This window comes from Salvelinus sp. IW2-2015, linkage group LG11 (assembly GCF_002910315.2).
Source record: "Salvelinus sp. IW2-2015 linkage group LG11, ASM291031v2, whole genome shotgun sequence".
In the NCBI taxonomy this organism is placed as follows: Eukaryota; Metazoa; Chordata; class Actinopteri; order Salmoniformes; family Salmonidae; genus Salvelinus; species Salvelinus sp. IW2-2015.
The window spans coordinates 27136815-27158299 of record NC_036851.1 but is presented as its reverse complement, the minus strand read 5'-3'; the positions used below and the strand labels follow the sequence as shown (position 1 = coordinate 27158299).

At 45.3% G+C, this 21485-nt stretch overlaps 1 protein-coding gene across 2 annotated transcripts in view; it reads right to left on the bottom strand.

Moving 5' to 3' along the window:
- LOC111970095 (receptor tyrosine-protein kinase erbB-3) overlaps nucleotides 1-20018 on the bottom strand; it is a 25972-nt gene extending 5954 nt beyond the window's left edge. Inside the window, exons 1-19 of one of the 2 annotated variants that reach the window (XM_023996604.2) lie at nucleotides 19962-20018; nucleotides 19700-19818; nucleotides 19416-19557; nucleotides 19079-19192; nucleotides 18769-18886; nucleotides 13857-13930; nucleotides 13615-13705; nucleotides 11223-11440; nucleotides 10963-11095; nucleotides 10748-10841; nucleotides 10305-10459; nucleotides 10106-10159; nucleotides 9821-9962; nucleotides 9550-9669; nucleotides 9282-9380; nucleotides 8358-8543; nucleotides 6375-6530; nucleotides 6028-6103; nucleotides 5742-5888 (exon numbers count right to left, since the gene is read on the bottom strand). In XM_023996604.2, the coding sequence (XP_023852372.1) occupies nucleotides 5742-5888; nucleotides 6028-6103; nucleotides 6375-6530; nucleotides 8358-8543; nucleotides 9282-9380; nucleotides 9550-9669; nucleotides 9821-9962; nucleotides 10106-10159; nucleotides 10305-10459; nucleotides 10748-10841; nucleotides 10963-11095; nucleotides 11223-11440; nucleotides 13615-13705; nucleotides 13857-13930; nucleotides 18769-18886; nucleotides 19079-19192; nucleotides 19416-19557; nucleotides 19700-19818; nucleotides 19962-19980 (2257 nt within the window). In that variant the 5' untranslated portion in view covers nucleotides 19981-20018. The remainder of the gene's footprint in view (nucleotides 1-5741; nucleotides 5889-6027; nucleotides 6104-6374; nucleotides 6531-8357; nucleotides 8544-9281; nucleotides 9381-9549; nucleotides 9670-9820; nucleotides 9963-10105; nucleotides 10160-10304; nucleotides 10460-10747; nucleotides 10842-10962; nucleotides 11096-11222; nucleotides 11441-13614; nucleotides 13706-13856; nucleotides 13931-18768; nucleotides 18887-19078; nucleotides 19193-19415; nucleotides 19558-19699; nucleotides 19819-19961) is intronic. The other variant, XM_023996605.2, reaches the window with a different exon arrangement.
- Between the last annotated feature and the right edge of the window lie 1467 nt (nucleotides 20019-21485).

Here is a 21485-nt window from a genome sequence, read left to right as displayed (position 1 = left end):
AATATGCATATATTTGCATCTGGGACAGAGTAGGAGGCAGTTCACTATGGGCACGCAATTCATCCAAAAGTGAAAATGCTGCTCCCTATCACAAATAAGTTTTAACCTGGTCTCACGCCCTGACCTTAGAGAGCCTTTTTATGTCTCTATTTGGTTTGGTCAGGGTGTGATTTGGGGTGTGCATTCTATGTTTTTGTTTTCTATGATTTAGTTTTCTATGTTTTGGCTGGGTACGGTTCTCAATCAGGGACAGCTGTCTATTGTTGTCTCTGATTGGGAACCATACTTAGGTAGCCCTTTCCCTCCTTTCTTTGTGGGAAGTTAACTTCACGGTTGTTTTGGATTGTTTATTGTTTTTGTCGGCGTCATTTCTAAATAAAAGGAATATGTACGCTCACTACGCTGCGCTTTGGTCTACTTCTTACGACGGTCGTGACAGAACTTCACTACCACCAAAGGACCAAGCAGCGCGGTAAGGGGGAGCAGCGTTTTCAGGAAGACTGGACATGGGAGGACATCCTGGACGGCAAAGGATCCTGGACATGGGAGGAGATCCTGGCCGGAAAGGATAGCCTGCCGTGGGAGCAGGTGGAAGGATTGAGGAAGGCGGAGGCAGCGAGTAAAGGGGCCCAGCGTTACGAGGGAACACGGCTAGCAAGTAAGCCCGAGAGGCAGCTCCCCCCCCCCCAAGAATTGGGGGGGGCACACAAGGGGATTGGCTGAGTCAGGTTGGAGACCTGAGCCAAATCCTCGTGCTTACTGTGGCGAGCATCGTACTGGTCAGGCACCGTGTTATGCGGTGGAGCGCACAGTGTCTCCAGTGCGCGTTTACAGCCCGGTGTGCTACATCCCAGCTCCCCGCATCTGCCGGGCTAGGGTGAGCATCCAGCCAGGACGGGTTGTGCAGGCTCTACGCTCGAGACCTCCAGTGCGCCTCCATGGCCCAGTGTATCCGGTGCCTCTGCCAAGAACCAGGCCTCCAGTATGTCTCCCCAGCCTGGTGAGTCCTGTGCCTGCCCCCAGAACCAGGCCTCCAGTATGTCTCCTCAGCCTGGTGAGTCCTGTGCCTGCTGTCAGAACCAGGCCTCCTGTATGTCTCCCCAGCCTGGTGAGCCCTGTGGCAGCTCCACGTACCAGACTGCCCATACGTCTCCACACTCCAGTGATGATCCATGGCACGAAGCCTCCAGTGATGATCCATGGCATGAAGCCTCCAGTGATGATCCATGGCACGAAGCCTCCAGTGATGATCCATGGCAAGAAGGCTTCCAGTGATGATCCATGGCACGAAGCCCTCAGTGGAATGATCCATGGCAGAAGCCTCCAGTGATGAACCATGGCAGAACAGCTGAAGGTCCAGTGATGATCCATGGCACGAAGCCTCCAGTGATGATCCATGGCACGAAGCCTCCAGTGATGATCCATGGCAGAAGCTCCAGTGATGATCCATGGCAAAGCTCCAGTGATGACATGGCAAGAACTTCCAGTGATGATCCATGGCAGAGATTCCAGTGATGATCCATGGCACGAAGCCTCCAGTGATGATCCATGCCGAAGCCTCCAGTGATGATCCATGGAAGAAGCTCCAGTGATGATCCATGGCAAGACGCCTCAGTGATGATCCATGGCAGAAGCCTCCAGTGATGATCCATGGCACGAAGCCTCCAGTGAATGATCATGGCAAAGCTCCAGTGATGATCCATGGCAAGAAGCCTCCAGTGATGATCATGCACGAAGCCTCGCAACGGTCCAGTTCCGGAGCCTCCAGCAACGTCTCCAGTCCGGAGCCTCCGGAGACGGTCTCCAGTCCGAGCGCCCAAGGATGGTTCCCAGTCCGGGGCCGCAACGAGGGTCCCAGTCCGGAGCCTCCAGCGTCGGCCTCCTGCAGTCCGGAGCCTCCAGCGACGGTCTCCAGTCGGGGCCCGCAACGAGGGTGCCCTGTCCGGAGCGCCGCAACATAGGGTGCCCAGTCCGGGGCCCGCAACGAGGGGTCCCCAGTCGGGGCCCGCAACGAGGGTGCGCCAGTCCCCGGGGCCGCAACGAGGTGTCGAGTCGCGGGGGGGGGGGGGGGGTACTGTCACGCCCTGACCTTAGAGAGCCTTTTTATGTTTCTATTTGGTTTGGTCAGGGTGTGATTTGGGCTGGGATTCTATGTTTTTGTTTTCTATGATTTAGTTTTTCTATGTTTTGGCCGGGTATGGTTCTCAATCAGGGACAGCTGTCTATCGTTGTCTCTGATTGGGAACCATACTTAGGTAGCCCTTTTCCCTCCTTTCTTTGAGGGAAGTTAACTTCACGGTTGTTTTGGATTGTTTATTGTTTTTGTCGGCGTCATTTCTTAATAAAAGGAATATGTAAGCTCACCACGTTGCGCTTTGGTCTACTTCTTACGACGGCCGTGACACCTGGCAATGTTCCGTAAATGGACATATTAAAAACTTTGGTCATACTCTTGATGTGGGGATCAAACGAGAGCTGACTGTCAAATATCACACCCAGGTTGTCAACCTGACTGGAGGGGAGGACCTTGACACCATCAATATTGAGGCTGTAGCTGCTGATGTTGTTGATGATAGTGCGAGTGCCAATCAGGACGACCTCTGTCTTTTTGCAGTTTAACTGCAGGAAGCTCAACTGCATTCATGCCCTGATGTCCTGCAGGCAGCTGACCAGGAGTGCAGTGGGCATTGGAAGTAGGGGTGCTGAATTTAAAAAATATATTAATAAAAAAAACTTTCTAATTTAGTGTACCCTGCGTGCACAACCCATGTGGAATTCCAGGTCTCTGGCAGTGTTTCGAACTGCCAATCTGCGGTCATGAAGACCGAGTTAATCTCAGCCTATGCTGCCCTTCAGTCCTTTGACTTTTTGGCACTGGCGGAGACATGGATCACCCCAGAGAACACTGCTACTCCAGCTGCTCTTTCATCATCTGACTATGTTTTCTCTCATAGTCCGAGAGCATCTGGTCATCACGGTGGTGTCACAGGTCTACTCATTTCTCCTAAGTGGAGATTTTCCATCTCCTCATTTGAATTCCATAATGTCACTGTTACTTGTCCACTCAAGCTTAACATTATTGTAATCCATCACCCACCAGGTGCCCTTGGAGAGCTCCTCAATGAGCTTGACACCTTGATAAGCTCATTTCCTGACGTTGGCTCGCCGCTCTTCGTACTTGGCGACTTCAACCTCCCAACGTCTGCCTTCAATTAATTTCTTTCCAACTCTGTTTTCGTCTCTCTTTCCTCCAACCCTAACCACAGCCCCTACCCAGATGGTCATGCGCCGTCGCAATCTTCGCTCTCTCTCTCTCTTTTCAACTACTCTCTCCTCTTCTATCCTATAATCTCTCCATTCTGCTAAATCCTTCTCCCTCCTGTCTCCTGATTCTGCCTCTTCATCCCTACTCTCCTCCCTTTCCGCATCCTATGACTCGCGCTGTCCCCTTTCCTCCCGGCTGGCTCTGCCTTCACCTCCTGTTCCGTGGCTGAGTGACTCATTGCGAGCTTACAGGACAGGGCTGCGGGCAGCTGAGCGAAAATGGAGGAAACTAAACTAATCCTTTCACTCCCTCCTCTCTACCTTCTCTTCCTCTGTATTTGCTGCTAAAGCCACTCTACATTTCAAGATTCTGCCTCTAACCCTCTTTTCCACCTTCTTCTTCCTGCTTAATCCACTACCCCCTCCCCCTCCCCCCTCTCTCTCTGCGGACGACTTTGTCAACCACTTTGAGAAAAAGGTTGACGACATCAACTAATCATTCACTCAGCCTATTGAGTCCACTGATCTCACTCACACAGAACTACCCTACAAGGTGACGTGGAGAGGATCTGTGTCTGCACCACGTAGTCTCACTAAAGGTGTGCCCCAGGGCTCGGTTCTAGGCCCTCTCCTCTTCTCTCTATACACCAAGTCACTCGGCTCCGTCATATCCTCACATGGTGTCTCCTATCATTGTTATGAGGATGATACTCAACTAATTTTCTCCTTCCCCCCTTCTGACACCCAGGTGGCGACACACATCTCTGCGTGCCTGGCAGATATCTCAACTTGGATGTCGGCCCACACAGGCTCAATCTCAACAAGACGGAACTGCTCTTCCTCCCGAGGAAGATCTCCCCGCTCAAAGACCTCTCCATCAAGGTTGACAACTCCACAGTGTCGCCATCACAGTGCAAAGAACCTTGGCGTGACCCTGGACAACCCCCTGTCATTCTCTGCAAACAGCCAAGCATTGATCTGCTCCTGCAGGTTCATGCTCTACAACATCCATAGAGTACGACCCTACCTCACACAGGAAGCGCCGCAGGTCCTAATCAAGGCACTTGTCCTCTCCTGTCTAGACTACTGAAACTCACTGTTGTCTGGACTCCCCGCTTGTGCCATCAAACCCCTGCAGAACGCTGCAGCCTGCCTGGTTTTCAACCTTCCCAAGTTCTCTCATATCACCCCACTCCTACACACACTCCACTGGCTTGCAGTTGAAGCTCGCATCCACTACAAGACCATGGTACTTGCCTACGGAATAGCAAGAGGATCTGCCGCTTCCTACCTTCAGGCTATGCTCAAACCCTACACCCCAACCTGAGCACTCCATTCTGCCACCTCAGGTCTCTTGGGAAGCTCCGGCTCCAAGCTCCTCTCTGTCCTGGCACCCCAATGGTGGAACCAGCTTCCCCCTGAAGCTAGGACAACAGAGTCCCTGCCCATCTTCCAAAAATATCTGAAACCCTACCTCTTTAAACAGTATCTTAAATAATCGTCCTCCTCACCTCAACTCCCCCCCCCCAAAAATACGTAAAAATTAAATAAACATAACCAGCACTAGCACTTGAGGCACCCCCTGTCGGACTACAACTGTGTGTGACCTACTAGGACCAATGGCTACAAACTTGTAGCAATCAGTGAGATAGGACCTGAACAAGTTCAGGACAGTGTCTGACAGGCCAAGGGGCTTCTCCATGCAGTTTAGCAGGATGGTGTGGCTGACCGTGTTGAGTGCTGCACCGAGGTCCAGCAGTATGAGGATGCTGGCAGCCCCAGAGTCAGCATTCATGAGAAGGTCATTAGTGACCATTACCATGGCAGTCTCAGTGCTGTGTCTAGCTCTGAAACCCAACTGGAAGGGCTCAAGTAGGTTGTAAGTGGCCAGATGGTTTTGGAGTGGGCCAGAAACAGCTTACTCAGGAAGGGCAGGTTGGAAATAGGCCTGTAGTTCTGTAGGTTGTCAGGGTCAGATCCAAGCTTTTTAAGTACTGGTGTGACTGCGGCCAGTTTGAGCTGAGGAAAACATCCAGTGGTAATAAACTTGTTGATCATTTCTGTGAAGAAAGGCTCCAGAGCAAGTAAGCAGGTCGTCACAAGGGAGGTGGTGATAGGGTCAAGTGAGCAAGTGGTGGGCTTCATTGTCCTAACCAGCTTGACTACATCAGCTGCAGTGACTGTGGTGAAGGTGGAGAACCTTGACTCAGGGAGGGTAGGACTCAGTAGCTCAACTACTGGGGCTGGAGAGGGCAGGATGGTGTTATTCATGTTTTAAATTTTGCTTTGGAAGAAGCACAGGTATTGATTGCACCTTTCTGGGGAGGCTGAGGTAGAAAAATTGTTCACAGGTTGGAGGAGCTTGCTCACAGTAGATAACAGCACCCGGGAGTTACCACTGTTTCTTCGGCAGAGTGGGTAGAGGGATAACTAGGTATATTGGTATTGAGGGTGAAGGAGAGAGGGTGGTCACTCACACTTGACCATGACCATGTAGACATCTATGGTGCAGATGGGTGGCTGGGAAAGACGCTCGCCCTTCTCCAGAAGGTCTGGCACTTCTTGTGGACGCATCGCCGAGTAGGGCTCCGCCCCGTATGACATCATCTCCCACACTGTCACTCCTGCAAGACGGAGAAATATAATAGACACTGTAAAATTATGGTAACTCAACATACACACAAGTACTTTGAACTTACTTACCATTGATATAAAAGTCTATAAAAGCACATGAAACCCACACACAAACACACAGTGACTCACCATAGCTCCAGACATCACTTTGATGTGTGTATCTGCGGAACAAGATGCTCTCCAGAGCCATCCATTTAATGGCCGTCTGTGGTGAGAGAGACAAGACAGGGAACTATGTCACCATGAATTACATCGAGTTCAAAGCCTGTGGCCATTGGAAAAAAACATATATTAGTTAGTGTTCATGGCAGCAATACAAAACACGTATAGAAACAGGGCATTTAGCTAGTCAACATCTCACTTAAGACAAATGACAGCAGATGCTTCTAGCCAATTTTGAGCAAAAGATAAATAATAGGCTGAGACATTAACCATGTCTAGTTTTTCCATGTGACCTAACGAGGAATTCAACACACTTTCACCTCATTGTAGAAGTACTTTTTGTCATCGGGGTAGAGCAGGTCTGTGATGCCGTAGTCAGAGATCTGGACCATGTAGTCACTCTTCAGGAGCACGTTACGGGCTGCCAGGTTTCTGTGGACCATCATGTGTTCCTCCAGATAGTACATACCCTGACAGGGAAGCACACACACCGCGTTCACATACACAATCACACACACACACACACACACACACACACACACACACACACACACACACACACACAACACACACACACACACACACACACACACGCACACACCTTTATCACATACACTTCTGTCATATACAGTGCCTTCAGAAAGTATTCACACACTTGACATTTTACAAATGTTGTTAAGTTACAAAGTGGGATTAAAATGTATTTAATTGTCCTTTCTTTTGACAACAATCGACACACAATCAATCCTCTGTAATGTCAAAGTGGAAGAAAAATTCAATGATTAGAATTACCTATGGCAGCGGTTACAGCTGTGAGTGTTTCTGGATAAGACCAAGTGCTTTCAATACCTGGATTGTACAATATTTGCAATAAATACATTCTTCAAGCTCTGTCAAGTTGGTAGTTGATCATTGCTAGACAGACATTTTCAAGTCTTGCCATTGGTTTTCAATCCGATTTAAGTAACGGTAACTAGGCCACTCAGGAACATTCAATGTTGTCTTGGTAAGCAACTCCAGTATATATTTGACCTTGTGTTTCAGGTTATTGTCCTGCTGAAATGTGAATTTGTCACCCAATGTCTGGTGTATAGCAGACTGAACGAGGATTTACTCTAGTATTTTGCCTGTGCTTAGCTCTATTCTGTTTCATTTTATCCTAAATAACTCCTTAGTCCTCCCTAGTCCTAGTCCCTAGTTTATCAAAAAATTAAAAAATAAATACAGCAAAAAATAAATACAGCAATCACGTAATACTAACATACATTATTCCTCTGAAAAATACTCAAAACATGATGCAGCCACCACCATGCTTGAAAATATGAAGAGTGGTACTCAGTGATTATGTGTTGGATTTTCTCGAAACATAACGCTTTGTATTCAGGACAAAAAGTTCATTTCTTTGTCACATTTTTTGCAGTATTACTTTATTACCTTATTGCAAACAGGATGCATGTTTTGGAATATTTTTTATTTTATACAAGCTTCCTTCTTTTCACTCTGCCATTTAGGTTAGTATTGTGGAGTAACTACAATGTTATTGATCCTTCCTTAGTTACTGGCGTGATTGGTAGTCCCAAAGGGCGGCGCACAATTGGCCCAGCGTCGTCCGGGTTTGGCCAGTATAGGCTGTCATTGTAAATAAGAATTTGTTCTTAACTGACTTGCCTAGCTAAATAAAGGTTACATTTTTAAAAAGTAAAAAAATTATCACAGCCATTTAACTGTTGTAAAATCACCATTGGCCTCATAGTGAAATCCCAGAGCCATTTTTCCTTCCTCTCCGGTAACTGAGTTATGAAGGACGCCTGCATTTTTGTAGTGACTGGGTGTATTGATACACCATCTAAAGCGTAATTAATTTTAAAAGATTGTTGGCCTTCTTTGCGAAGCATTGGAAAACCTCCCTGTTCTTTGTGGTTGAATCTGTGGTTGAAATGTACTTTGACTGAGGGAACTTAGAGATAATTGTATGTGTGGCGTACAGAGATGGGGTAGTCATTAAAAAAATCATGTTAACCACTATTATTGCACACAGTGTGAGTCCATGCAACTTATGTGACTTTTTAAGCAAATTTTTACTCCTGTACGTTTTTATGCTTGCCATAACAAAGAGGTTGAATACTTATTTACCCAAGACATTTGTAAAAAAATAATTTAATTTGTAAAAAAATTTAGGCTGTAACACAACAAAATATGGAAAAAGTAAAGTGGTGTGAATACTTTCTGATGGCAATGTACATAATCACTCACTCGCTCACCCAACCAACCAACCACACACACACATGGTATCTCACCTTGGCAATCTGCACACACCAGTTGAGCAGCCTCTGTGGGTCCAGGCTGTCCCTGTGGTGCCTGATGTGCTCCAGTAAGGACCCCTGATTGCTTAGCTGGGTGACCAGCTGGAGACTAGCACCTGGACAGACACCTAAGAGCCTGACGATGTACTGGTGGTCCAAGCTACCCATCACCATCATGTGCTGCAGGGGTTATCAGAAAAAAATCTCAGAGATTCAGTGTTTAATAGTTACATGTACAGGGTTGCAGGTGTGATTGCAGTGTAAAGTGAAAATCCTAGGCCTCGAGCTCCAACATGCAGAACTAAGTGAAATAAAATAATGAAATGGTAATAAAAAACAACAATATCAATATAAATAGCCCTATATACAGTACAAGTCAAAAGTTTGGACACACCTACTCATTTAAGGGTTTTTCTTTATTTTTATTATTTTATACATTGTAGAATAATAGTGAAGACATCAAAACTAGGAAATAACACATGGAATCATGTAGTATCCAAAAATGTGTTAAAAAATCTAAATATATTTTATATTCTTCAAAGTAACCACCCTTTGCCTTGATAACAGCTTTGCGTACTCTTGGAATTCTCTCAACCAGCTTCATGAAGTAGTCACCTGGAATGCATTTCAATTAACAGGTGTGCCTTGTTAAAAGTTAATTTGTGAAATGAGTAGGTGTGTCCAAACTTTTGACTGGTACTGTACATCATAACAACTGTAGCTGTGATGAATAAATAAATGTCCATTGGGGTGGAGGCAGAGGATAGACTGTGGGGGGGTAATAACATACATATTAACAACTGCAACAGTGATGTTTGTCGGTGGGGTGTAGCAAGAGTCAAGATAAGTGGGTATCAGGTCAGTATGCTTTAAGGGGCAGGGGTTCTTGAGAGTGGGCATGTGAGAGTGTTTTCTTACCTCTGTGATCTCATGGAAGGTATTTTGCCCCATTCGATCATGAATAGTCTTTATGGCCACAGGGATCTTCACTGAGTCTCCCTCAGGAATCCAAATGCCCTGAGAAATATGGAGGAAAGGAGAGGGGGAGAGGGGTTACCTCACAATGAAACGAAGACAAGTAAGGTAAGTAGCACAATACATGTAAGGCCTACGGGAAAATCAGAGAGGTGCAGGGTGATGATGATAATAGGGGCTTTAAGAGGGCGACGGTTGATGATGTAAACACCTTGTGGACGGAGCCAAACACACCGGTGCCCAGTAGCTTGATCTTACGGAGTTCAGTGACCTTCAGGATCCTGGCATGAACTTTGACCACTTTCTCACCAGGGTCCAAAGGCTCAAAACTCTACAGACACATGCACACAATTAATATGGACACATATCAAGACAATAGACTACACATACCCTTATTAAGAGATCCTAATTCTCTCTCTCTGGCTCTGGCTCTCTTACTCTCTCTCACAGACACACACACACACCATCCCCTCCCACCTCACCTCTCCACTCTCCAGGTATCGCCTCATGGCTCTCTTGCGCCGGATGGCAAGACCTCGGCGGTACAGAACACTCATCACAAAGATGGAGAAGCCCACTATAACTGCTGCCAAAACTCCCAAAACAATTCCTGTAATGGATTGGCTGGAAAGAGACACATGTATCAGCCAATCAGCACCTGATATACAATAATGAATAATGCTACGTTCTAGACTAAACAAAACTTACAGTGAGGAGAAATCAGGTTGTCAGTGACAGGTAGAAAAAAATATAGAAACTACACTCACCCATCAGTTAATCTGGTGGAGTCCAAACAGTCCCCAATTCCTGGGCCTGAGCAACTGAAAACACAGAGCAGAGAGATATTTAACACACACACACACACACACACACACACACACACACACACACACACACACACACACACACACACACACACACACACACACACACACACACACCCTCATTCTCTAACTCATCTCTCACCCCTGGGTGCAGTTGAGGTGGCAGGGCTCACAGCGTCTCTGCTGGTTGGAGTATTTAAAGATGAGACCCTTCTCCCCCATCACTCCTTCAGGGCATGAGGACACACAGTGAGGACCGTCCCTCAGACTGGCACACACCACACACTCATTAGCTCCCTGCAGAGAGAAAGTGAGAGAGTGAGAGGGAGAAAGAAGGAAAGAGAGCGAGCAAGCGCGCGGAGAGAGAGAGAGGGGGAGAGAGGGATAGAGAGATGGAGACAGTTGACAATATCCATGTAATTGTGGTCCAAAATATTATCCACAAGGTGGCAGTGAAGCACTACATTTCGGATAGTCCTGAGAACTTTGAGAGACACTTTTCAACTGATCACTCTGAGCTCATAGAACTGTCTTTTTCAGATGCTTTGAGAGAGGTCTGTGGGCAGATGTTAGAGGTGAGCATACCAGTCCTATGCAGGTGGGCTGTCCCTCCTGGACCTCACACTCCGAGTGACAGGGCATACACTCGCCCTTCGGACTTGTAAACTCACGCCCCTTCCTGTTGAAAAGCAGAGATTGAGATTGAAAAATAGGTTAAACACATAGTCACGTACACACATTGAGACATACTGACAAATCTACATTATAATAAAGATGCATTGTTTTGAATGAGTACTGACCCGGTGAGAAATCTGCACTGATTGACACAGGTTCGCCCCCGGCTGTAGTTCTTACAGGATAGACACTGGTCCGGCCCAGGACCCCAACACCCCTCCGACGAACACAGAGGGTCACACATGTGCCCCTCCGCAACTACACACACACACACAAACAAAAAATATGCAAAAAACTATTAGTAATTCACTAGTGTACCCGCAAAAAATGTACTTAATGATTTTGAAGATGTCACCCAATCTCTCTCCTCTATCCCCCGTCTCACCACATTGGCTCTGGGGTCGGTTGTCCTTGACGTCGATGTTCTTCTGGTGGCGCTGTGGGCGGGAGCTACTACTGAAGAGGTGTGTCCAGTTGACGGTGTGGTGGTAGCATAGCTTCCTGTTTCCTGTGATGTAGACACCGCCGTCATTGATGCTCTGCAGTGAGCGCAGCCCGAGGTAGGTCAGTGACGGGATACGCATCAYCAGCAGGGCGTAGCCCCTGAAGAAGAGGGACGAGGGAAGAACGCAGGAGGAGGAAGAGGAGCAAGGTAGAGGGATAGGGTGATGACAGGAAGAGAGAGAGCCAAGAGAGAGAGAACCATTAAGGTGGAGGGAATGGAAGATATTTCAGAAACAAATATGTACAAATGTATATTGGTGCTGGGAACATCAATCAAGTCAGGACAGAGACGTAAATGAATCCCGCATAAGGCATTGCTGCTAAAACTATAGTAAATACAATGACATGTCACCAAATAACTGATTAAAACACACTATTTTGAAAAGAAGGCCAACAGTAGCCTCAACAGCACTCTGTAGGGTAGCACCATGGTGTTGCCGGAGGACAGCTAGCTTCCGTCCTCCTCTGGGTACATTGACTTCAATACAAAACCTAGGAGGCTCATGGTTCTCTCCCCCTTCCATAGACTTACACAGTAATTAGGACAACTTCCGGGAAGGACGTCCTCAAACCTATCAGAGCTCTTGTAGCATGAACTGTAGCATGAACTGACCCTGTTGTCCATCCAATCAAAGGATCAGAGAATGAATCTAGTACTAAAAGCATAAACTACAGCTAGCTAGCACTGCAGTGTATAAAATGTGGTGAGTAGAGACAGAAAGACAATAGTTGAACAGTTTTGAACAAATTACTTTCTTCCAAAATGAAGGAGAAGCAAGAGAGAAATAGCGATAGTCATTTTTCTTCACTTTCAGTTTCACTTACTTAGCTAGCAAATGCAGCTAGCTAGTTTAGCCTACTGAAACACCCTGCTCAAACAGAGGGATGCTATGTTAGCTAGCTGGCTATGACTTTCTAACATAACACTGGAACTCTTCCAAGTCAAGTTAAGCTTTTGGTATTACTAATTTATTGCCACCAGGGCCTGCCGGTGTAACTGCTTACTGACTGTACACTAACTTTACTGTATGATTTTAGCGGGTTTACTAACACGTTAGTTATTTTAGCTATGCTGACTATGACGTTACTCTAGCTTATGGTGACAACGATGTAGGCTGTTTGTAGAGGTTTGGCTTGGAAAGGTTTTTTCGCCTGGTCGCATACAGCTGATTTGTTGTGCATTGAAGTCCACAAGCGAAGGGAAGAGCAGGAATACAATGTGGCTGTTATGAGAGTGAACTCTGTTATGCGTGATCAGGGGTGTAATCATTCTGTCGATTCTGTTGAAAACGTTTCCTAAACGTAAGCAAACGGAACAAAACTGAGATAAATACACCTGAATTTGTCCAATAGAAAATCTTGTTTGGAATTGTTGGACTAATGATCACAGCCTATATCAGCTAGATGCAGGCAAGAGTGTGCAAGGCGGTATTGAATGTCACTGTCTGTCACCTCAAATTTGTCTCTGGACCTTGTGAACTTTCATTCATAGGCTTGGTTGTAGCAACCTCATGATGGGTATATGGAAAATTAGAGGATCATGTAGTAGCCTAAACCTATCGCTGTTACATTGAACAGGGTGAATGGAATATGAATGAGAGTCATCCAGTATGCTGTAATAGAAATAAGACCATACTCATGAAAGGAAAATCGTCCTCCCTCATTTTAAACGGCACTGACCTCCACTGGTGGTCATAAGGTATGATCAAGTTCAAAATACAATCATGAGGATTATACCTCAACGTACACGAAAATCCCCCACCCACCACCAGCTGAGACACTTCTCATACAGTTCAAGACAACTCGTAACCAATTCAGAGGATTTTTGTTTTGTTTAGCATTGTCTGAGTATGACGTTGTTTTATCAGTTCACACAGTATCAGGAAGATTAGTAGTCAGATAGATTAGTAAAACAACTGTCACACACACTACTGGACTTTCTAGAGTACCCGCCGCTGATGGAACAAACGAGAGAGAGAGAGGGAGAGAGAGAGGAATAGAGAGAGCGAGAGAGAGAGAGAAGAGACCGAGAGAAAGGGGAGCAGAGCAGGGGATGAGAAATGGGGTGAAAGGAGATGAGAGATAAAGTGGTGACAAGACACACAAGGTCAGTCTATGCATACATGTCTACAATGCAGTTAAGCACAGATGGAGATGGAAATGGGTTCAGTGGACACATACTGTAGAAAGTGAAAGAGATATTTCTTAAGTGCAGAGAGACAAAGACACAAGTCTAATGTCAGAGAGTGAGAAAGACAGAGATAGATGGTCACCTGTAGAGGGTTCTTCCTTGTATGGTTGCCAAGTTGGAGAACACCGACAGGTCAGTCAGATTTTCAGGCCACGACTGGATACTCAGAACGTCTGGCAACAGCAGAAGGTGTTAAAACACAGAACACCTTCCAAACACGAATAAATCATTTCACTGACACTGCTGCCACTTAACAGGCACATGCATTTGAAACTTCAACACACACACACACACACATACACACACAAGCACACACACACACACCTGTGATCTCTCTCACAGTTCTGAAGATCTTCAGTTTCTCTGGGTCCAAAGCTGTGATGTTGTTGTAGGGATCACTGTGTATAGAAGATCATCCAACAGAACTAGTGAGGTCCATTGAAAAGTGAACACATCAAGTTGACATTACTGTGCCATTTTGAATATGTATACAGTACCAGTCAAAAGTTTGGACACACCTACTCATTTTTTTCTTTATTTTTTACTATTTTCTACATTGTAGAATCAAAACTATGAAATAACACATATGGAATCATGTAGTAACCAAAAAAGCGTTAAACAAATGAAAATATATTTAATATTTGAGATTTTTCAAAGTAGCCACCCTTTGCCTTAATGACAACTTTGCACACTCTTGGCATTCTCTCAACCATCTTCAACAGTAATGCTTTTCCAACTCTCTTGAAGGAGTTCCCACACATGCTGAGCACTTGTTGGCTATTTTTCCTTCACTCTGCGGTCCAACTCATCCCAAACCATCTCAATTTGGTTGAGGTCGCCAGATCATCTGATGCAGCACTCCACTCTCCTTCTTGGTCAAATAGCCCTTACACAGCCTGGAGGTGTGTTGGGTCATTGTCCTGTTGAAATACAAATGATAGTCCCACTAAGTGCAAACCAGATGGGATGGCATATCACTGCAGAATGCTGTGGTAGCCATGCTGGTTAAGTGTGCCTTGAATTCTAAATAAATCACTGACAGTGTCACCAGCAAAGCACCTACACAGCATCACACCTCCTCCTCCATGCTTCACGGTGAGAACCACACATGCGGATATCATCCATTCAGCTACTCTGCATCTCACAAAGACCCGGCGGTTGGAACCAAAAACCTCAAATTTGAACTCAGTCTCTCAGATTTTCACCCACCTAATGTCCATTGTGCGTGTTTCTTTGACCAAGCAAGTCTCTTCTTCTTATTGGTGCCTTTTAGTACTGGTTTATTTGCAACAATTTGAACATGAAGGCCTGATTCACGCAGTCTCCTCTGAACAGTTGATGTTGAGATGTGTCTGTTACTTGAACTCAGTGAAGCATTTATTTGGGCTGCAATTTCTGAGGCTGGTAACTCTAATGAACTTATCCTCTGCAGCATAGGTAACTCTGGGTATTCCTTTCCTGTGGGGGTTCTCATGAGAGCCAGTTTCATCATAGCGCTTGATGGTTTTTGCAACTGCACTTAAAGAAACTTTAAGTTCTTGACATTTTCTGGATTGACTGACCTTCATGTCTTAAAGTAATTTAAATTTTCTTTGCTTATTTGAGTTGTTCTTGCCATAACATGGACTTGGTCTTTTACCAAATAGGGCTATCTTCTGTATACCACCCCTACCTTGTCACAACGCCACTGATTGCGCCGGAGGGGATGGCTGCCGTTTTATCTGCTCTTAACCAACCGTGCAATAATTTTTCCCCCCGTGTTGTTTGTAAATTATTTTGTACATAATGTTGCTGCCACCTTACCTTCTCTTATGACCAAAAATTGTTTCTGGATATCAGAACAGCGATTACTCACCTCGAATTGGACGAAGAATTTTTCTTTAATGAGTGGGACGGGAAGGATATACTCCAAACGCCCTCATCCCCGTCATTCGCTGGAGAAAGAAACTGAGATTTCGCGGAAAGAGATCGGGGTTCCTTGTGAGGATCAGGCTAATCTGCCTTTGCCATCCATACTGCTAGCCAACGTTCAATCACTGGAAAATCATTGGGATGAACTGAAAGCACGTATATCCTACCAACGGGACATTAAAAACTGTAATATCTTTACGTTTCACCGAGTCGTGGCTGAACGACGACATTAATAACAGGTTATACACTATCGGCAGGATAACACAGCAGCCTCTGGTAAGACACGGGTGGGGACCTATGCATATTTGTAAACAACAGCTGGTGCACGATATCTAAGGAAGTCTAGAGGTTTTGCTCGCCTGAGGTAGAGTATCTCATGATAAGCTGTAGACCACACCATCTACCTAGAGAGTTTTCATCTGTATTTTTTGTAGCTGTCTTCATACCACCACAGACTGATGCTGGCACTAAAACCGCACTCAATGAGCTGTATATGTCACGCCCTGATCTGTTTCATCTGCCCTTGTGATTGTCTCCAACCCCCTCCAGGTGTCGCCCATCTTCCCCATTACCCTCTGTGCATTTATACCTGTGTTCTCTGTTTGTCTGTTGCCAGTTCGTCTTGTTTGTCAAGTCAACCAGCGTTTTTCTCAGCTCCTGCTTTTCCGAAGTCTCTCTTTTTCTCGCCCTCCTGGTTTTGACCCTTGCCTGTCCCCCTGCTTGACTATTCTGCCTGCCCCTGACCCTGCTTGCCGTCCTGTACCTTTGCCCCTACTCTGGATTACCAACCTCTTCCTGACCCTGCCTGCCATTCTGTACCTTTGCCCCACCACTCTGGATTATCGAACCCTGCCTGCCTTGTCATTTGCCTGCCCCTGTTGCTGTAATAAACATTGTTACTTCAACACAGTCTGCATTTGGGTCTTACCTGAAACGTTATAGTACGAACTGGCCATGACTGACCCAGCAGACTTGGACCAGCTCCGCAATGCCATCTCCTCCCAAGGAGCCACCATTGGTAGGCACAAGGAGTTGCTTCGCGGTCTGATGGAAGGGTTCCAGGCCGTGGCTGAATGTCACGACCTAGCTTTGGACGCATTGCGGGAGCAATTCCGTGGGCTGCCTACTAGGCAGCCTACCACAACGGTAACCTCCCAGGCCTTAAGTAACCCGGCTGGTAGCAGCGCCGTCACCCCGGTTTCCCAGGAACCCCACTTACCTCCCCCGGAGCCCTACGATGGAGATTCCAGAACCTGCTGGGACTTTCTGTGCAAGTGCTCCCTCGTTTTCGAGCTGCAGCCTTCTTCGTTCCCCTTGGACCGCTCGAGGATAGTGTACATCATTTCGCTGGTGTCCGGGAGGGCACTCGCCTGGGCCACGGTGGTGTGGGAGTAACAATACGCCATCTGCCTCAGTCTGGAGGTATTCGTGGTCGGAGGTGACAAAAGTTTGAGGTGCCGGTGTCCGGGGGAGAAGCTACCCGGAGGTTACTCCAGCTTTGGCAGGACTCCCTCAGTGTGGCTCATCATACTCATCATAAAACATTTATGAAAAATACATGTTGTACAGCAAATGAAAGATAAACATCTTGTGAATCCAGCCAATATTTCCGATTTTTTAAAGTGTTTTACAGCGAAAACACAATATATATTTATGTCAGCTCACCACAATAGCCAAACACACAACGCCATTTTCCCACCGCTAACATAGCTTTCACAAAACCCACAAATAGAGATAAAATTAATCACTAACCTTTGAACAACTTCATCAGATGACAGTCTTATAACATCATGTTATACAATACATTTATGTTTTGTTCAAAAATGTGCATATTTATAGCTACAAATCGTGGTTTTACATTGTGAATGCGGCGCCAAAATGCACCAAATTGTCCGTGGACAGTCACGTAATCTAACCAAAAAACTCATCATAAACTTTGCTAAAAAATACATGTTGTACAGCAAATGAAAGATACACTGGTTCTTAATGCAACCGCTGTGTTAGATTTAAAAAAATAACTTTAGTACAAAGTACAGCATGCAATATTCTGAGACAGCGCCCAGCCATTCTCCGCCATGTTGGAGCCAACATATTCCACAAAAATACGAAATAACATCATAAATATTCTCTTACCTTTGATGATCTTCCGTCAGAATGTAGTGCAAGGAGTCTTAATTCCACAATAAATCGTTGTTTTGTTTTAGAATGTACATTTCTTCTGTCGAATTAGCAACTTTGGCTAGCATTGTGGAGCGCACATGTCCATCAACTCTTGGCGCATGGAACGAAAAATTCCAAAAGTCACAATAAACGTCGAATAAACTGGTCAAACTCAGTTGAAAATCCATCTTTATGATGTTTTTCTCATATGTATCCAATAAAGTACAAGACGGAGCATTTCGTCGTGTATACCTAACGCATTGCAGAAAACAATGTGGTGTTCCCTGATGCGCAGCTAAATACTGCCAATAGGGCGGACCTGTCACTCCAAAAGCTCTCATTCGGTCTCACATCAAGCTAGACACCCCATTCAACATTCTACTGCCTGTTGACATCTAGTGGAAGGCGTATGAAGTGCATACAGATCCATAAATACAAGGCAATTGAATAGGCGATGCCTTTCACAGAGACCCATTTCAGAATTTTCACTTCCTGTTTGGAAGTTTGCCTGCCAAATGAGTTCTGTTTTACTCACAGATATAATTCAAACAGTTTTAGAAACTTCAGAGTGTTTTCTATCCAATATTAATAATAATATGCATATCATATGATCTAGGACAGAGTACGAGGCCTTTTAATTTGGGCACCATTTTATCCAAAAGTGAAAAGGGCGCCCCCTATTTCCAAGAGGTTAATTGAAATGCATTCCAGGTGACTACCTCATGAAGTTGGTTGAGAGAATGCCAAGAGTGTGCAAAACTGTCATCGAGGCAAAGGGTGGTTACTTAGAAGAGGTTACTCAAATATAAAATATATTTTGATTTGTTTAACCCTTTTTTGGTTACTACATGATTCCATATGTGTTATTTCATAGTTTTGACGTCTTCACTACTATTCTACAATGTAGACAATAGTAAAAATAAATAAAAACCCTTGAATGAGTAGATTTACTGGTACTTAAATATATACAGTACCAGTAAAAAGTTAAGTATTTTGTATGTTTATTGTATAGAAAGAGCTAGAGCTGAAAGGTAGGAGAGTGCTGTAAAAGCATTGGGCCAGATTGGAACCTAAGCTGGTAGCAATACATCATACATGTGCTCCAGAGGCAATTAGACTACCCCAGGCCATGCCATTTTGATAGAATATTGCTGCTGTCACTCACCCTTTAATCCCGGTGACCAGGAAGTGAAGGCTACCCTGGATCTTGGTGCAGTTGATGAAACTGTCAATGTTTTGAGAGTCCACTGTCTGTCTGGAGGCTGTGCCTGTTCCTTGACAAGCTAGAGATTTGAGGAGAGGAGAGGAGAAAGGAGAAGAGAAGAAAGGAGAAGAGAAAAGAAGAAAAGAGAGAAAATAATGAATAAAGCCAAAGTTTCACAACATGAGTGATAAGGGCAGGTTGCTGGAGTAGAAGACTCTATAAAGCAATGATAGTTGAAGGGTGTATGTGTGGGCACTGGACAGCCGGGTACCTTTGGGACAGAGGCCTCCACAGGGCTCACACCTCTTCACTCCTTTCTTCTCCATCTCCGTCTTATAAGAAGGGCAGCTGCTCACACACGAGCTCCCGTCCACCACAAAATTAGCTGAGGAGGAATGTAATGTGAGAGAGAAAGAGTGGGGCAGAGGGACAGGTAAAGGGAGAAAACCAATTCATTAAAATCCACAGGGAAATCCACAGGAAGATTGGACCATGCTAGAAAATTGATAGATTGAATGAGGACAATGAGTGAGACATGATGGTCATGGGTATGGCCAGGAGTTGACTGGTGAGTGGAAGTGGGTAGAGCATGCTGTGTGTGGACTCACTGGGGCACTGGGCCACACAGATGGAACTGTACTGGTACTTGGCGCTGGGGTTGGGCTCCAGTTTGAAGGTGTGCTTGTTGTAGATGAGGGTCTGGGGACACTGGGGCACACAGGAGCCTGAGTTGTTGAAGTTACGGCAGGCCTCGATAGAGAAAATACACAGTTAAATGATACTGTATGCATTTCTTAGTAGTATAGTTTTAACCCATTCATTTCTATGCAATGACTATCAGAACTACTTTTAAGACTTCTTTGCGGTGTGTTTGTGTGTATAGCAAACTCACAAAGCAGTCGGTGTCCAGGGGTCCGGTGCAACCTCCTGCACACTCCATATGACAGCACTCACTAGGACTCCTCCCAAAGCAGCGGCCATTACACTGAGGGGCACACACTGTCTTCGTCACTGGGGGGGGGGGGGTGCAGAGAGAAGAGATAGAGAGTACTTTGAGCCAAGCAAACAGACTGAGCTGGATGTAGGACATTACAATCAGAGCGAAGCTATCTAGTGTTGTCAGAAAATGAGAGCCAGGGTCAAAAGTGACTCACAGCTCTGGCAGGTGTTCATTCCTGGGCCCCCAACATAGACCGCCCATGCCTCATCACATGGCTCTGAAAAACATGTCAGAAATGTTAGAAAATATAGAAGCTACATTACACAAAAACATAGAAGAAGAAGGCCAGCATCCCGGAGTCGCCTCTTCACTGTTGACATTGAGACTGGTGTTTTACGGGTACTATTTAATGAAGCTGCCAGTTGAGGACTAGACACTCTAATGTACTGTCTCTTGCTCAGTTGTTGCACCGGGGTCTCCCACTCCTCTTTCTGTCAGTTTGCGCTGTTCTGTGAGGAGTAGTACACAGCGTTGTACCAGATCTTCAGTTTCTTTTGGCAAATTCTCGCATGGAATAGCCTTAATTTCTCAGAACAAGAATAGACTGACGGATTTCAGAAAAAAGTTTATTGTTTCTGGCCATTTTGAGTCTGTATCGAACCACAAATGTGATGCTACAGATACTCAACTAGTCTAAAGACAGACAGTTTTATTGCTTCTTTAATCATAACAACAGTTTTCAACTGTGCTAACATAATTGCAAAAGGGTTTTCTAACGATCAATTAGCCTTTTAAAATTATAAACTTGGATTAGCTAACACAACGTGCCATTGGAACAACAGGAGTGATGGTTGCTGATAATAGGCCTCTGTACGCCTATGTAGATATTCCATAAAAAAATCTGCCGTTTCCAGCTACAATAGTCATTTACAACATTAACAATGTCTACACTGTATTTCTGATCAATTTTAAATTATTTTAATGGACAAAAAATGTGCTTTTCTTTCAAAAACAAGGACATTTCTAAGTGACCCCAAACTTTTGAACGGTAGTGTATATGGTAGCAGTCCTAGCACTAATCTGAATACATATCATTTCTGTGAGTACTACCATCTACCTCCTGCTATACTCACGTTCAGCCCGTTCTCGTTGATGATGACTTCAGAGTCTCCATCCTTCACTATGTCCAGCCAGTTCACCTGAGGGGTGTAGCTCAGGAACTTATTCTGAATGATCTGCACCCCTCCCTCCAGTATCTCTGTGGAAACACACACACACACCACACACACACACACACACAACACACACACACACACCACACACACACACACACACACCACACACACACACACACACACACACACACACACACACACACCAACACAAAGGAAGACGCACAATTAGTTTAACAGGCCAGAACACGTTGGTGAGTAACCAAATCAAAACGGGCACAAATTTGTATTTCTCTCTCCACAGTGCCTCCTATCATCTCTCATGCTACAGTTGGGAATAGAAATTTGAATTTCATTGTACTTCCTGGATTGACTGGAATTGACCCCAATCCTGCTACTGAAGTTCGTATGGTAGTTGCATGTGGACCATGATAACCATGTTGCTGTTCATGATGATGATGTGTATCACTTAAAGACTTATCTTCATCACAATACATTTTTGTGTGTGTGTGTGTGTGTGTGTACCTGTGAGGTGTGTGTGTGTACCTGTGAGGTGTGTTTGTTGT